The 17,210-nt window shown below is 37.0% G+C and overlaps 1 protein-coding gene across 1 annotated transcript; it reads left to right on the top strand.

Annotated features, from left to right (window-relative positions):
* Positions 1-294: 294 nt before the first annotated feature.
* On the top strand, positions 295-16,771 carry LOC146557225 (extended synaptotagmin-3-like). The gene is made up of 24 exons (XM_085249150.1): positions 295-469; positions 576-904; positions 1,190-1,231; positions 5,135-5,269; positions 6,451-6,527; positions 6,630-6,699; positions 6,784-6,873; positions 6,959-7,014; positions 7,107-7,227; positions 7,429-7,605; positions 7,810-7,892; positions 8,125-8,173; positions 9,232-9,321; positions 9,462-9,524; positions 9,606-9,650; positions 11,510-11,581; positions 12,213-12,299; positions 12,592-12,741; positions 12,871-13,217; positions 13,351-13,449; positions 13,554-13,685; positions 13,817-13,922; positions 14,486-14,535; positions 15,962-16,771. Exons 2-24 carry the CDS (start codon positions 599-601, stop codon positions 15,999-16,001), a joined length of 2,487 nt encoding a protein of 828 aa, XP_085105276.1. The 5' UTR covers positions 295-469; positions 576-598; the 3' UTR covers positions 16,002-16,771.
* Positions 16,772-17,210: the final 439 nt, after the last annotated feature.

Raw genomic sequence — 17,210 nt, 5'->3', positions numbered from 1 at the left:
TCTTGTCCATGGAGAGAAATGCGGTCTGTTTGGGACTTAAACGAGCGCAATAAAGTCGGGTTCAGTAAGAGAGGATCTGTATCTGTATTTGTTAAACTTCATCACTGAGGAATTTTAAGATCCAAAGAGAACCGAGACCTTATAAGCACATCTCCGTGTGCGTGGAAAGTCCTGACTTGAAGCGCACTACTGACACAGTAGGTGCCAGTAAGGAATCAAAAGTGCAACAACGTGCGTGTGATTGTGCGCTCGTGCCCTGATGACGTTACTGTGTAGTTACAACATCAACAATATGGTTCGGGGTGTTTTGGCACTGACTTACACAGCACCTCCCGGTGCAGAATAGGCATACAGCGTGGAAATCTAAGTTCCAGGTCTGGATTTATTTCCGTCATTTTATCCTGCATATTTATTTTTGTTTAAAAAAAAAAAAAACACGGAGAAGGTGTAGGACTACTATGAGCGCGAGGTAAGTGGGGAGGACTGGTTTGTCTACTTTTCAAATGAAAATGAAATGAAATACACAGAAAGTTGTTCGCCCTCTGATCATACAATAAGTGCGTTTTCTGAACCAGGTCCTCAGACCGTGTCTGACCCGATGGCACAAAAACCGTCCGAAAGCATGCAGTGCACGGACAGGCTGAGCTCCTCGACTGTTAACCACGTAATAATAGAGTTCGTGATGTACTGCGGGAGAGCGGTGTTCATCTGCTACCCTGTGTATCTGTTAGGCTATCTGGGCATCAACATCAGCTGGGTATTGCTGTGCGTGTTTATGCTCACCTACTGGAAGAAAAATCGCCAATGGAAAGTCGCCCGGATCACATCAGCCATCGACTTAGTGGACAATGAAAAACGCGCGATCAAAACCGAGCTGAGAAGTGCCTTACCGATGGCATCCTGGGTATGTTCTGTTTTTCTGTTACAGCCTAAACTTCTGAGGGAGGTTTTTAATCACCACACCTCTTCGTCTTCCACCAACGCCGTCATGCAACTTTAATGTCCAAAAGTTGATTCTGTTCATCTGGACGAAGCGTTTTGTGGGAGAAACGTTTCACTTGGATGAGTGACGAAACGTTTCACCCACAAAACGCTTCGTCCAGATGAACAGAATCAACTTTTGGAGATTGACTTACCTGGATGATTGAGCATGCATCAAGATTTTAACTTTAATGCTTTTCCCCCAAAGGTGCAATTCTCTGATGTAGAGAAGGTTCACTGGCTTAACAAGGTACAGTATTCAAACATTTTTCACATGTTAAGAGTGATATTATCTATTAAGTCCTTTTTTTAAACAGGTTCTCTCGGTGAGATTGAAATCTCTTTTTCAAGAAAGATACCAAGACTAAAAACAGGTGCAAGAGTACGTTGCAGATGCACAAATACAACAATTTAAAATTTTCACATTATGCACTGTGATACACAGAATTTAATTCAAATTAATTCAATTCAATTTTATTTATACAGCGTCATATCACAACAACAGTCACCTCAAGGTGCTTTATATTGTTAATTAGACCCGACAATAATGCATACAGACAACATATGACTCACTGAGCAAGCACTTTGGAAACAGTGTGAAGGAAAAACTCCCATTAGAGACCTTAAGGTGGATATAGATGCACTCATAAAACAATAGCACCATAATCAAGTGGAGACAAAATTGTGGGTTGTGCAATGATCTTGCAGCTTATGAATGAGATTTAAAAAAAAAAAAAAAACTATATAAAAACCAGATCTTCATCTTTTTTCTTTTTTTTTTTTGTAGAAAAGTCTCTTTATCATCCAGCCAGAGTCTCAAGTATCTATAACAATCAACTGTTTCAGCTTTACAACCATAAAAGGTTTGAATATGGACTGTAGGGTGATTCAGTAAGAAGGACTAGATGCTACAATCCCTGATAATGCACTGCTTTAGATGGAGAGACTCTTCAGGGATGGCTGTTTTGAGGCAAGGCAGCCCAGAAACTTTGTCAGCAGCACGCATCGTTGTGTGACTTTTACCCAGGCTAATCTGACATTTTCCTTCCTTGGTTAGGTTTAAGGATTAGAGATCTGATCTAGCTTATGATTTTAAAATTTAGGACAAATTGGATTCATCGGGTATTTCGGCCATCATCACTAGACACCCTCATCCAAGGAGGCCCTGCCAGGGTTGATCAGGCCCTGGAGTGTGTCACTGGTTTATGTTAACTTGTTATTTCTCTTCTTCTTTCTTCTGTTTAGTTTCCCACAGTTTATTTTCTATCTATTCACTGCAACTGAGAAATAATACTTACCTCTTTAGCATTTATGGAGCCTAACTTCTTGAAAGGGATAGAAAAGGCGATAGAGAGAAGTAAGACAAAAACAGGGGGCGCCTGATCTGGCGTCCCACACCTCCCTGCCGGATCGGGCTGTACTGGATACCTTTAGGTGACCTCATTAAGATCAAGTAGAATCCCGCCCATGTTTGTAATGTTTCGTTCTTTTGATGCATTTTTAGGCTAATTTATGACAATTGTCATCTTTATTTTGACACAAACATTGGAAGAAAGATGGAAAATGTGGGAGAGAGAACATGTAGGCACACTGCAGCCATTCCAACAGTGGATCTGCTGCTTATGTCATATGGAACCTAACAACATGCACCAAATAATGATTTTTAACAGATTTAAAGAAAAATCTGTTAGTTTCATATAAATGCAAAATTATAGCATGTTAAAAATCAGTCAAAAAGAAAAAAAATGGAGTCATTGTTGATTAGTTTATTCAACAGTCTAGTTAGACCTAACCAGAACTTGGCACCACTTATTTTTAAAATGTACTGTGCTGCATGTAATGAGAGTCAGAACTACCTTACTTGTCCCATATTTGGGGGGTGTGAAGTGGTAGCACCATGACTCCTGGTTTGAACCTTTTGTCGTTCTATGTGGCGTTTACATGCTCACCCTGTTCCATGCATGTTCAGTTAATTGGTGATTTAATTGGCACTGAAAGTATGTCCAAATAAGCCCACATCAAATATCATAAAATCTGGTATCCAATACATCAGTTAGTCTGTAAATATTGAATCAGCTACACTTAGGTCCATTAAATCTTGGACAATGATAAGTTTTACTACTGTAACTTGCACTCTCCACTTTCTGCTGTGACACAACAAATTTCCTACGTATGGGACTAATAAAGGTTTCTCTTCTCTTCTTTTTTAAAAAATAATTTTTCGTCTGTATTTCGCAACAGTGGATTTGAAATCAAACAGTCAATATATGATAGAAGTGCTGACTTCCAGCTTTACTTTAAAGTATAGTATTTTCAGCTCACCTTGCAGATGAGTTTGTGCAGTGATGAGGTGTCTGTCATCTGTCCTTCCATCCACAATTCCCAGGAATCATTCCTACCAGATTACTGATCAGAGTTTATGGTCACCTAATGAACTTATGGGAGTTCCTAAAACATGCTGATGCATGTGAATAAGGACTTTATGAGACTAAAACAAAACAAAACAAAAACCTTTCAGAGAAAGAGAGAGACAGAAAGAGCAAAAACCTGCAGCCAAATTAACAATCTGGTATATTCTTACAAAGATTCAATGCCCTAGCCAGCTCAGCAACACCAAAAGCAAAGAAAGACCACAGAAGACAACTAAAGTGCATTATAACACAATTGTTTCCATGGTTAAGAAAAACTTCACTGCATCTAACCAGGCCAAGAACACTCTTAAAGAGGTAGATCTATCATTCACAGAGCAAAAAATCAAATGGACAATTACCCAAAGTATAGTGTAAGAGTTTCGCAGGGCAATAATGGATATTCTTCAATGGCCAAGTCAGTTACCTGTGCTCAACCCAACACAGCATTCTGAATGCAGTGACACAGACAAGCAGCAACTTGTTTTTTGGAATGTATGTGGTATTTGTTTTCAGGCAGAAACAAAACAAAAGTTCTCCTCATACAGGAAATGTTATAGATTTTAATTGTACCCAGGTCCCTATTCATGGACATAATTGACACAAAAAGAAAGAGTTCATAGAAAAAAATGATTTTCTTTGTACAACTCCTTTTTTACTTTGTTAAACAGAAAAAGCAAGCTCCTTATAGAAGAAAAAACAGGACAAAAATTGGAATGTGCTATTGAAGGAAAAGTAAAAAAAACTAACAGACAGACACATAACAAACCCAAGCCAACAACCATGGGGAGAATTACAGAATATTTTATGTAAGAACACAACCTAGAAATAACAATTTCAAAGAAAATAATAAATCAAGCAAATTCCTAGCAAATCAACTCCAGCGTAACAAAGGAAAGTCACTCACAGTCAGACATTCAGCTGGGCAATACACACAACAGGACATTAATAATACCTTTTATAGTCCAGCCATTCGCTTCCGCTTATCCTTTTCAGGGTTGCAGGCAGCACTGGAGCCTATCCCAGCTGTCATAGGGCGGGAGGCGTGGTACGCCCCTGGACAGGTCGTCAGTCTGTCGCAGGACTAACACACAGAGAGAGACAACCATTTGCATTCACACCTATGGGCAATATAGATTAATCAATTAACCTATCCCCACAAACTGCATGTCTTTGGACGATGGGAAGAAGCCAGAGTACCCGGAGGGAACCCACGCAAACATGGGGAGAACATGCCAACTCCACACAGAATGACCCCAGCCTGATGGAGGAACTGAACTCAGGACCTTCTTGCTGTGCGGCAACAGTGGTATCCACCCTGCCACCGTGCTGCCAGATAACTTTTATGCCTTTATATACCTTTTGTAGCTATTACTGTGATTTCTATTCTGCTGAAAATAAACACAATCCAGAAGATATTCGGTTATTCCTCTATAACACGAACTGGTTAAGGCCCTGCTGATCTAGAGTACACAAAACCTACACCTTGATGCAAAGCATGAGGACAGAAGGTCAAAGTCAGAGATAGATTAGCTGAAAGCAACACGGAGACTGCAGGAAGTGCAAACTATATTAAATAATTACTAACAAAAACATTTTACAACTAAGTTGTAATTTTAGAAAGCTAAACAAAGCATTTGATACATTAAGCCTTTTAGTGTTAATCTCAGTTAATGTTGTGAGTACATTTCAGTTTGCTATTCTGAATCAAGTGTTCACATGTTTTTTTGGTCATGTGTTGTCAGGTGTTGAAGCAGGCGTGGCCTTTTTTTGGGACGTACATGGAGAAGCTACTTAGAGAAAACATCCAGCAGTCCATCAGGTTCTCCAGTCCTTCACTGAAAACTTTTACTTTTACCAAAATCCACTTTGGGCGCATTGTGAGTGTCTTTGATTTGTGCAGTTCTGAAAACGAACTGGGTCTGTCATGGTCCTGTGGCTGCTACCCAGCATTTTGAGCTTTTTGCACTTTGAAGTTTTGTTTAGTTTAATTATTTATTTAATTCCTGGCTTATTTAGTGTTTACATTTACTTCATTCATTCTGTGTTCTGTGTGTTTTGTTTTGTTCCTAGTTCTCAGTTGCTTTAGAGTTTAGTTCTTCCCTCAATGTCACTTCCTGTTGCGTTGAGTCTCCTTCATTTTCATTTGTGTGTTTTCCCTGTTAAGGTTTGCTTTTCCTGCTTCATTTTGGGAGTTGGTTGCTTGTAGCGTGCTTCGTTCCACTGTGTGTGTATGTGTATATATATATATATATATATATATATATATATATATATATATAGTTTCTGTCTCCCCTTGTCAGCACTTCTGTTCACCTTTCTCAGTGTTCCATAGCCCTAGTATGTTTCCAAGTTTGTTGTTTTTCAGCAACTTTTCAGTTATACTGTGGTACCTTATTCTTTGCTTCTTTTCTGAAATCTGTCAACGATCTAATCAATGACTCGTGTTCAGTCTGCACTCGGGTCTTCATCTCCCTACACATTACAGGGTGACTGTAATGGAAATAAAAACAGAACGCAATGCAAATCTCATAAATCTGTATTTCATTCACAACAGAACACAAAATATGTCAAATATTTCAAGTGAGAAAATACATAATTTAAAGAAAAATGTTAGCTCATTTTGAATGTGATAGCAGCAACACGTCTCAGAAAAGTTGGGATGCAGTCACGTTTACCACTCTTCTTTCTGCTTCTGATGTTTTTAGTTGGTGAAAGTTCTTCTACTGCAGGCAATCCATGTTTTTGCAGTCCATCATTACTTCTTAGAAACTCTCTCTTTCTAAGATGCTCCAAACCTTTTTAAGACATGGAGTTCAAAATGAACTATGAGTATTTTTTTTCTTAAAATGGTCCATTTTCTCAGTTGTACTGTGAATAAATTATAGGTCTGTGGGATTTGCAAATTTTGCATTTTGCTTTTATTTACATTTTAAATCGAGTTTGTATTTGTTCTCCTGGAAATCCACCCTAATATCCAGTGACATTTATTCATTGGAAATGCGTTGGAGGTGATGTGTTGTGGCTGAATGGTTTTCTTTAAATGCTTCTTTATTTTCAGCCTCTCAAGATCACTGGAATAAGAGCATACACACATGAAGTGGAACATAGGGAAGTGATTCTGGACATGAACATAAGGTCGGTCAAATACATTTTTTTTTTTACTTTAAATTCTAAGTCGTGTGCAGGATGTTTTCTCTTGCCATCATTTATGTCTGACCAGCCCAGTTTACTCTGCAGTTATGACGGTGATGTGGACATTCGTGCTGACATGAACTCAGCAATGACAGCTGGTGTGAAAGGCGTTAAAGTGAGCATCTCATTTTCCTGTTTTCTCTCCATCATCTGTATCATATGTTTACTATTCTTGTAAAACTTTCACTGAATCTTCCAGCTCCAGGGGATGATGAGAGTTATTTTAGAGCCTCTTATTGGTCAAACACCGCTGGTGGGAGGAGTCACTTTTTTCTTCATTCGCCGCCCTGTAAGTGGCCACAGATTTTCTCAGTGTGGAGTTGTGAGAAGTGTAGTTGTGTGTTTAATATTATCGAAAGCGCTCTTTTTTTCAGACATTAAAAATAAACTGGACTGGCATGACAAACCTTTTGAGCAGCCCCGCCTTTAGGTCAGAGAATCTTTAAAAAAATAATCCTATTATTACCGATTCATCCAGAATTTTTGATGTTTGCTTGTCTCACTCCATCTTTCACTTTACAGTTCACTGTCAGAGGAGACCATCATGAACATCATTGCTTCTTTTATAGTGTTGCCCAACCGCATGTGTATTCCCCTCATAGACCAGGTCAAAATGGACCAAATGAGGTTTCCACTTCCTCGTGTAAGTACCATCACATTTCCAATTCACACATTTAGCTTCGCCTTATAACCAGCAGCTACTTGGATTTTTTTTATAAGCACAGTGAATTTTAAGATTAAAAAAATATGTTAACTATTTGCTCTTTAAACCTATTTTTACCTTTACTTGTTACCTATACAAAGACACTATCATTCATATGAATCTCGTGTTTTTTCCTCATAGGGGGTGGTGAGGGTCCACTTGCTGGAAGCCAGGGACCTGCTGGCTATGGACACATACGTGATGGGTTTAGTGAAAGGCAAATCAGACCCCTATGCCACACTCAGAGTGGGCAACATACACTTCAAAAGCAAGACTGTGAAAAAGAATCTACATCCAAGATGGAATGAAGTGTATGAGGTAGGCTAACACGAACTCCCCCACACAAAATTCAAACACATGACTGTATTTCATACCCTGTAATGCTGGGTGTGTCACTCATCTTCGGTTTTACTTGTTTCATTGTATTGTTGTACAGCATCAGTATCTAATATTCCATTTTCTGCATGTAACCTTGTCGTCTTAGTGCTTTTAAAAACTTCCTCGCTTTTTTTATCTGTGCAGTTTGTTGTCCACGAGGCTCCTGGCCAAGAGCTAGAAGTGGAGCTGTATGATGAAGATGTAGATAAAGATGATTTCCTTGGAAGGTATGTCGTACAGTTTTGAGTTATGATGATGTTTTTCTTGGCTTTTCCTTATCTCATCATGCAGGCTGCAGTCCTCGTGCAGAGTCAGTTATGCCTCAGTAAAATTCTAAGAAAAGCCCTTCTCAAAGTTCCTGGCATCAGTGGATTCTTACCTATGAAGAGCTTATAAAAAATCTAACTAATATTGACATTAACAATGTGATTTGTATTTTACATTGGCTGTCTGCTTTAGCTATAAGCTCGATTTGGGAGAAGTGAAGAGAGAGAAACAAATGGATCAGGTGAGATCTTTTACCCTGAAGAGCTGACAAATGAAAAATGTATCTAAAATCAGGGTTAATGGAATTGAAACTGAAAGAGTGTACGAAAATAAATTTCTTGGAGTGATAACTGATGATAAGCTTAGCTGGAAGTCTCATATAAACCACGTGAAAGCAAACATTTCAAAAACCATTGCTATTCTCTACAAAACAAAGCATGTCCTGAACAAGAAATCATTATACACACTTTATTGTTCTCTGTTGCTTCCATATGACTTATTGTCTTGAGACATGGGGTAATGCATATAAACAAATACTCTTCCTATTTCCGAGTTACAAAAAAGAGCTATAAGAATTATAAATCAATCAAACTATATAGAACTAACTAACATTTTGTTTATTAATCTGAATACCCTGAAATTTTATAATTTAGTTGAATATAAAATGGCACAGATAAAGCACAAAACAACTTGCTTTGCCACAGTACCCAGAAGCTGCTTAAAGTCAGAGAGAGTCAATATGACTTAAGGGGAACAGATTTCTTAAAAAAAACAAGATAAGGACGAACATAAAGCAGAGATGTGCTTCTGTTAGAGGAGTTAACCTGTGGAATAGTTATCACAGTGATTTAAAACGGTGGAGTTCATTTTCCTTGTTTAAAGACATGTTTAAAAATAGAGTATTAGAAAAATATATAAATCAAGAGTGAAAAGAGCAATAATAATAATACTGAAACTCTTGTTTTCTTTGTTTTGTTTTACTCTTTGCTTCGAGCCGTATGTACATGAGCTGCATGCTAAAAGATCTTCTGTTAAAAGGGTTGGCGTAATAAGCATGTGCTTCAGCCAATACCTTTTGATTAGCCTTGTCTCGTGCTTTCTTACTTTGTGGTAGATGTTTTTTCTGCATTCACTGAGATATTTGAATGCTAATCAATAAATCAATATTCAATAGATTAATCTTCATAACACAACATTTCTGTACCACAGTGCACTGTTTCATATAAAATGCATGTGCTACCATTTTTCCTGGTTTTCTATTTGCACTAAAGCCATTCAAACATCCTCTTACTCTTGCAGTGGTTTCCTTTGGAGGATGTGCCACACGGTGAAGTTCATCTTAAGCTCCAGTGGTTTTCCCTTCAGACTGACACCAGCCTACTGCAGGAGGTACAGCAGCCCACTATTTCTTCAAAATAACATTCGAATTTGTATATTTCACTTTGAACTAAAAGCAGCAGCTGTATGTGTGTCAGTGTCCAACTGCTGTGGAAATCACATTTCTTTCCTCTCACAACATTTTCTCCCAGTCCAATGACAACTTTGCCTGTGCCATACTTGCAGTGTATCTGGACAATGCCACAGATCTACCTGTAAGCACCTTCTGTTGATAAGTAGTATTGTTCTTGTTGTTGTCATGCAAATGTTCTCAGCTGTATTTTTGTCCTGCTCAGACCTCAGACCACCAGAGGCTCAGGAAGAACTCAAAAGAAGCGCAGGTAAGACGACAGCTTTTCTAGCATTAATGCATCAGGCTGTGTCCTTGTTTTTCTTGTTGCAATTTGTTTTAATGCCAAATTTATACAGATATTTGGATCAAATGTGCAATATTAGCTCTAATAATAGAGACAGCAAAGCAAGTCCTTCACTATCACTTGTTTTGATCACGTTGAGGACCCTTATGTCTTTCTGTCCTAAACATGTTTATAAAAATATCCGTGATTTTGGGGGTTATTGGGAGCCCAAAGCTTATTGAGTTTGCCAGTGAGAGTATGTTTTCTTTTACAATAATAGATGAGCATATTGAAACAAAAGCTTTGTTTTACTTTTATTTACTTCATTTCAATGTCCTGCAGCTGATGGTGCTTTTGTGTATTGATGCCAAAACACCATATCAGTCAGGTCATCTGCTTTCTGTAGCTGTTCTAGATGTGCCTGTGCGTGTTCAGAGGTGGTCTTTCCAGTTTGTCTGGCGCATGCCTGTAATTGTATATGCCTGTTATTGCCAGCTGCTCTTCATCTAACTCCTTGAACCGAGACATGTTCAGATTAAATTTCCCAGCCTTAAGAAACATGCAGGAAGGAAACTTAGAACATGGAGGAAACAAAAGGAAAAAAAAATTAAGGTTCTACTTTCACAGATTTCATAATTGATATGAATTCCATTCATCTGGTATTTTAGATAATTATAAACCAACTGGTAGAATTATTAAGGATTTTTTTTTTTTAAATAACAAAACTCTTTTACTCTTTTCTCAATTCAAGGTTTCCTAATTTCATTAGTACTGTCCTCTGCTGGTTATAATGTGAAAATGCAGGATAAAAATAAACTGAAAACTTAATTTCTTATCTTTATGCATCATTATTTGGAAGTGTAAAGACGGAGGTTGGCCATTAGTATTTTTTTTCTGCTTCAGTAATGATTGTCAGCATAAATGTTTTTCTTCTTCCTCGTCTTAGTTGGTGGTGTGGTTTATTACAGAGTTGAATAAAGAACGTTGCAGTTTATTGTTGGAAGACTCCCAATTTTGGTTTTGTACAAGCCAAATAATATTTTTATGAAAGGAGTGTCATAAGAATGCTACCAGAGAATCCAGGTGAAAAATGAAATAGTAAAGTAGTTGCAATTATATGTTTATATAATCCCACTCAAACTCATACATACATTTGATAAATGACATTTACAAATCCATAGAGACACCGTGAACCATTCTCCTAATGAGGACTTCATCCTGAGTGTTCGCAGGATTCCTCGGTCACTGTATTAATTAAACACTGCTTACAATTGGTTATGCAGCAATCACATTTACTATAATTATTCTTTGTTTCCTGTAAAAAAGCTGACTTGTTACCTCCCTTTTGTGCCTACCTTTAAGGATTTGTGGGTAAATATAATTACACAGTAATTTCAAATAAAATTCTGTGAAATTCCATTTAATTACATGGGACTTGGTCTTGGTCTTACCAAAAATTTGAACGTCGATTTCCTGCAGAATCAACTACATTTAAAATATGAGTATAAACAACCAGATAAACTAGTTCTTCAAAACACATTTAAAGTCAATATAAAAATCCAAAATATTCACCCGGTTATAGGAAAAAGGTCACGGAGATCTCACAAAGCACACAGAATTCATCACATAATTATGACAAAATTCACACAAAAAACAGGAAAAAAATATGGATCAGATGTAAACTGCTACCTAACCTGGTTTGCAGAGGTTTACAATTATAAGGCAGGTTATATGTTTTTTTATATTGACACTGACTGAAAGAAACAGATCCACTTGACCGTATTGGAATTGGAATAGAGCTCTACGGATGTTCTGACCAGGTCATTGTTTTGCTTTGTTTTCAGATCACAAAGAGAGCAGCCTTTCCCAACAGCTTTGTTGAATTTTCCATTGACAGCAATGTTCAGAAAAGCAAGGTATTGCTCTCACTTTACCATAAAAACACATAACTTTCCCCTATGATATCAAATATGATCATTAAAGCTGTTGTTATAGCTGTATGGGCACTTGCTTTAAATGGTAGTGCTTCACCTTTTTTCATTAAGTTACAATTTGTTATGAATGAAAAAGATCACTTTTATGATATTTACAGATTTTAGACCATTTCCGCTACCAGGAAGATCAAAACTGAGGTTAGAGTAGAGGTCTACAGATCAAATGGAGATATCAATTCATTTGAAATTTGATAAAAGCCTAAATTCAATAAAACTGAAGAATAGTTTGGGATGAGAACCCATCTGAAAATGAGCACCTACCTGCATTTTTGGCAAAATTCAAGTCTTAAATTCAATTTTTGTCATTTCTGGTTTCAAATAAGAACGTGTGTCACTTACCTACCAACAGTTTTAAGCAACATTTTTAGGTTTAGTGATCCAAAATAAATACATTTTGACTGCATTTTATCTGGAAGCATTTTGACTCTAGATCAGTGAAACTATTATAAAGTCCGTCGAAAAAAATACTGCAGTTACAAACGCAAAGCACAGTAACTGTGTCATCTTTTTGCAGTGAATAACTTGAATTACTACTGATGCACTGTTTCTCCAGGTTGTGTATGCTTCCAAAGACCCGGTGTGGGAGGAGGGCTTCACCTTCTTTGTGCGTGACGTCAACACGCAGCAGCTCTTTGTTCAGGTTTGTTTTTTAATCCAGAACAAATTGCTGTCAAAAACAACCATTTGGAAAGTATTGTTTTTAAAAACTTGACTATAATCACTGCTGCTAATAAAAAAAAAATATAGTGCTATATTTATCATGTTCCCATTTAATTGTCCAATTTTGACTCCGAATGAAACTTTTACTACAATTGACACAAATGATTCTGAAGCATATTCTGAACCCAGACCTCTTTCAGTCTATCTGATCTCTTCATGAGGTTAATGTAATTTGTGTTTTTTTAAATATTTTTTTTGTTCATGTGGTTCAGGTCAAAGAGCCTGAGAAGAAGAATCACCTCGGTGTTCTCAACCTGCCCCTTAGTCGCCTCCTCAACACCTCGGACCTGACTCTAGACCAGTACTTCCTGCTAGAGCACTCTGGCGCAAACAGCCAGATCAAACTCAAGGCCACGCTCAGGGTGGGCATGCACACACACACACACATCCATCTGTCTTCCTGTACAAAGCAAATGTTCTCTGTTGGTTTTCTCATTGTCTTATTCACCTCTGTCATAAGTAGCATTGCTCATGTCTTCTATCTCACACAGATTCTTAATTTGGAAGAGCCTCCACCCAAGACTTTCATCAATCCTTCTTCAGAAGTCAAACAGCAACAGGCCAGAAAAGCAGGGAATACCTCAGTCTCCAGTCCCTCCGATGCTCCATCTTCCCCTCACACAGTTTCCTCCAACAATACCCCTGGTCCCTCAACTCCGAACCAAGAGACAGCTTCACCAAATCAAGGTTATTTAGCTCAAGGCCGTGGCTCCTTCCAGGCATCTAAGAAAAGGAAATCATCTGCGATTGTGCGCCGGTTGACCTCTCACAGCCTGCTGTCACAGAACTCCATCACTTCATCCAGTTTTGACCCCTCGGATGAATTCTTATTTCCAGAGTGAGACTTTGTTCTCTGCATGTCCTTTAATGTCAACTTCTAACCTTTCCAAAGATATCCTGAACTGAGCTGGATGCTGCATTTTCAAAAAAGTATAAAAATGAAACTGACCTTTGCAATTTTTTCTCTTTAGAGCCATTAGGAATCATCAGGGTTCATTTGGAGAGATTGAGCTAAATGTACGCTATGCAACCCTGAAACATAAGCTTATAGTCTTTATAATCAGATGCAGGTATGTCACAAAAATCTGTCCTCATTACCATTTAAGTTATTAAAAGGCTTTAATTAAAATATACAGAAACAGTTCTCCTAAATACCGTGGCCTCTCCCACACAGGAACTTGTTGCCCTGCAGTGAGCACGGCACAGACTCTTATGTCCGCCTGTATCTCCTCCCCGACCAAACCTGGAAGCATCGTAAGAAGACGCATGTCAAGAAGAGGATGATCAATCCCGTCTTCAATGAAAAGTAAGTCTAATACGCTCATTCACCATTTGTTTGTTGTAAAGGAATAATTTATATTTTTATACTTTGTAGTTTGTGTGTCTTTAAAGCAGACACTGAGATGGTGTCACTTTCTTTACCTGCTTTCATCACAGGTTTGAGTTTGATGTGTTACTTCAAGAGGCACAAGCTAGGAAGTTGGATGTGTCTGTGAAAAACAACAGCATTTTGGTCACTCAAGAGAGAAAGGACATAGGTTCGGTATGTTAAGCTCATTTTGAAGCTGAACTACTCATTTGGTATTGATGTCTTAAAATATATAAAAAAAATATAAAACTATATATGGAACAATATTTATACATGTACATTTTTTTTCTTATACATATTTATGCTGAGATTTGCTTTTTATTAAAAAAATCCTAAACATATATTGCATGGTTTATGAAAATATAACTTGAAAACTATTTTTAAAATATTTTTAAATAACAAGTACTGCTATCATAACAATTGTAACAAAAATAAGCAATATTTTTTGTGCTAATAACACTCATGCTGCTCCTGGTAAATTCTGCATTTTTCTTCCTGTCACAAGCTTCAAAGCCTTAAAAGCTTAAATCTCTCTAACTCAGCTAAACTGCTTTATGTGTTTACTCATTCTTCAGACAAATATGCGACCTCTCATTTTCCTACTTTTCTTCATTGTGGTTTAAATATTTATTTTATTTTCTTCATATGTGGCATAAATTGAAATCCTAGCTGCTTTCACTATCACACTTTTGCAGCTTGTTCCAGACAACTGATGGCAGTTCTGCTTCTTTCTGCAGGTAATAATAGATTTATCAGAAATCGATCTAGTCAAAGGCGTCACAGCGTGGTAAGGGGGCCAGTTTTCTCTTATTACAATTAGATTTATGTGACACTGAATGTGAATGTGCTGACTTTAAGTATCAATACTTCCTTCTTTTATTGTCTTGCGGTCATCAGTTTGTAAAGAAAATCCTCCCTGACCAGCTTAATTAAAGGAACAGTTTGAGGAAAATTCACATATTGACTTTCTTGCTGAGAGTTAGATAAGATTGATGGTTCTCTATTCCTCTGTCTTATCTGGTGGTAAATGAAGCTCAAGCCTGCAGCTCATTGACTTAGCACAAATAATGGAAACAGCTACAGCGGCTTTGTCCAGCAGTAATAAAATCTGCCTGCACCTTTGTTGCTGGGCACTTTTTAACTGGTTTCCTTTTTTCTATATAACTTCCTGGAACTTCCTTGCTGCTTTTTTGGAAGTCTCACATTGTTTTTGTACCAATTACACAATTGTGAGGCATAAGAAGACAAATGTTTCTGTGTTTCTGTGTTTTAGTTCATTTAGCTGAAGTACAGATAAACTTGTGGTCAGATTACAGAGAACAATCACAATTCCAAAAATGTTAGGAAACTGTGTAAAACATAAATAAAAATTCAAAATGATTTGCAAATATATATAAACCCATAATAGAATATAGAATTTAAACATATGAAATGTTTAAACTGAGAAACCTTCAAGAAAGTATTACCTTATTTCAAATTTCATAGCTGTAACATGGTCCAGAAAAGTTGGGAGAGGGCAACAAAGGGATAGAAAAGTAAGTGAAACTGAAAAGAAACAATTTTTTTTGGCAAAGGTTATTAAAATATTCAAATATATAAAAAAAAAAAACAAGTAAAGACTTGCAATCTAAGGGCTTACACATCTGGAAAGTCACTGTCACTGCTTTAGAGGAACTTATGCTCTCGTCCAGGTGATGCCTTTTTCAAGGAAAGGCCTTGCATATTTCAGCAAAACAATAATAAACTACACCTGTTAAAACAGGATGATCTCTTCAAATGGCAAATGTTTGTGTGCTTTTAAAAGACGAGTGTTAAACATGATTTGGAAACAGTTATGCTATGGTTCTTACGTAATAATGGTTCCAACCTGAACTCCTGGTGAAGTTGCATATTTGTTATTTTATCTGCACTTCTCCATTTTGTCCATTTTCAAATTTCACAAGTCTGATTCCAGTGAAACAAGATCAATTTTTCATGACTGTGACTCTGCGAGCCTCCTTGACATCTCAGTGGAAATGAATTCTTATTACTTTGTGCAATAGAGCCACCCAGTAACAGGAAAACTCATTTAACTTGCAGCAACAAATACACGTTTTGTAAAGAACTGGTTGACCAAATCTGGTTGTAGGGCATGGACCCTAAAAAAGCAGAGTATGCATGCTTATTTGATGCTTAATGATCTTATGAACATTTCATGCTTCTTTTCTCTGAAGGTATGATCTCACTCTGCCTGGGCTGAGGAACTCCATGTAGGAAGTGGAACAGAGAAATACTTCTGTGTGCTGTGATCTGATATAAGAAGTCAGTCTGGTTTCCAGACAGTCCTACTGAAGATCTTACTCGGAATAGAATAAACCTGAGAGCATTCTGATTCTCTTGTTTCCACATGTTTTCTGGATAAAAACCAGTGGTTGTTAATAATATAATTTCTAGGCATTAGAAAATATTCGTTTCTCTACAGAAACAAGGCAGTGTCTGCATTTTTAATGTTTTATCCGAGCCAAAGCTACCTTTGTAATTTTGTGTAAATAGTTTTTACAGTTTTTATGCAATATACTGAGGGGAATAAAAGAAATGTGTAGATGAGTCAATACAGGGCAAAAAATGTTTACACACTTTGATAAACACTGAAATGCACAAACTCATACTTAAAATATTTTACATGTCAGTTACCGATATAGGGAGAAGTACAGTATGCATTTTAAACCTAAAGACCTCAGACCAGCTACATTAATCTATTTTAAAAACTCACTCATAGCCTTTATGAATAGCTTCAGTTGTCAGTTGAATAGTTCATAGCTCAGTTGGTATTTGGTAGATTGGTTTCAACATGCATCAGAATATCAGAGTGACTCTATTATTAGACTGTCAAACATTGATGGTGGGATGGTAAAGACGTTGTCTTGACTAAAAGTTTAATGTTTTGTATTAATTATTGAGCACAGAACCAGTTTCAGGTTGTTGTTTTTGAGTTGATGTTTAAAGTGACTTTTATTTTTACTAATATTTATGGCAAATAAACATCGTCCAGTAAACACATGGTGTATTTGAAATAATTTCAATAAGTGTATGATCATAACAGATTTCTTCATCTTGATCTATCTTTGTGTATCTTTATTTTATACAACATCATTCATTCTTTGAATGTATTGAGGAAATAAGAATAGGTATATGCAGGCACAGTGACTGTGCAGGAATGTTTTTTTTTTCTATATTCAGTTATTATAAGATAGAAATATCTCAAAGAATGCTGAAATGAAACCTATGAAGTATAATTACAAGGAGCGTAAGCTAAAAAAAAAGTTTATGGGAAAGTATACAGTATTATATAGAACATATGAAGTGCATCTTTATTAAACACGGTTTTGTTTTTATTGCTTTTCTTATTGCTCTTAGTTTCTCTGTTTTCCACTTCTCAGCGCTGTATCAGAAAGGGGGCAGTACCACCACGTGCCACACAAT

The sequence above is a fragment of the Mchenga conophoros genome, linkage group LG16, assembly GCF_057382185.1.
Source record: "Mchenga conophoros isolate Kocher_MC1m ecotype Shallow Benthic linkage group LG16, M_conophoros_male_GT1.1, whole genome shotgun sequence".
NCBI classification, from domain to species: Eukaryota; Metazoa; Chordata; class Actinopteri; order Cichliformes; family Cichlidae; genus Mchenga; species Mchenga conophoros.
This window is presented reverse-complemented; position numbering and strand designations above follow the sequence as displayed.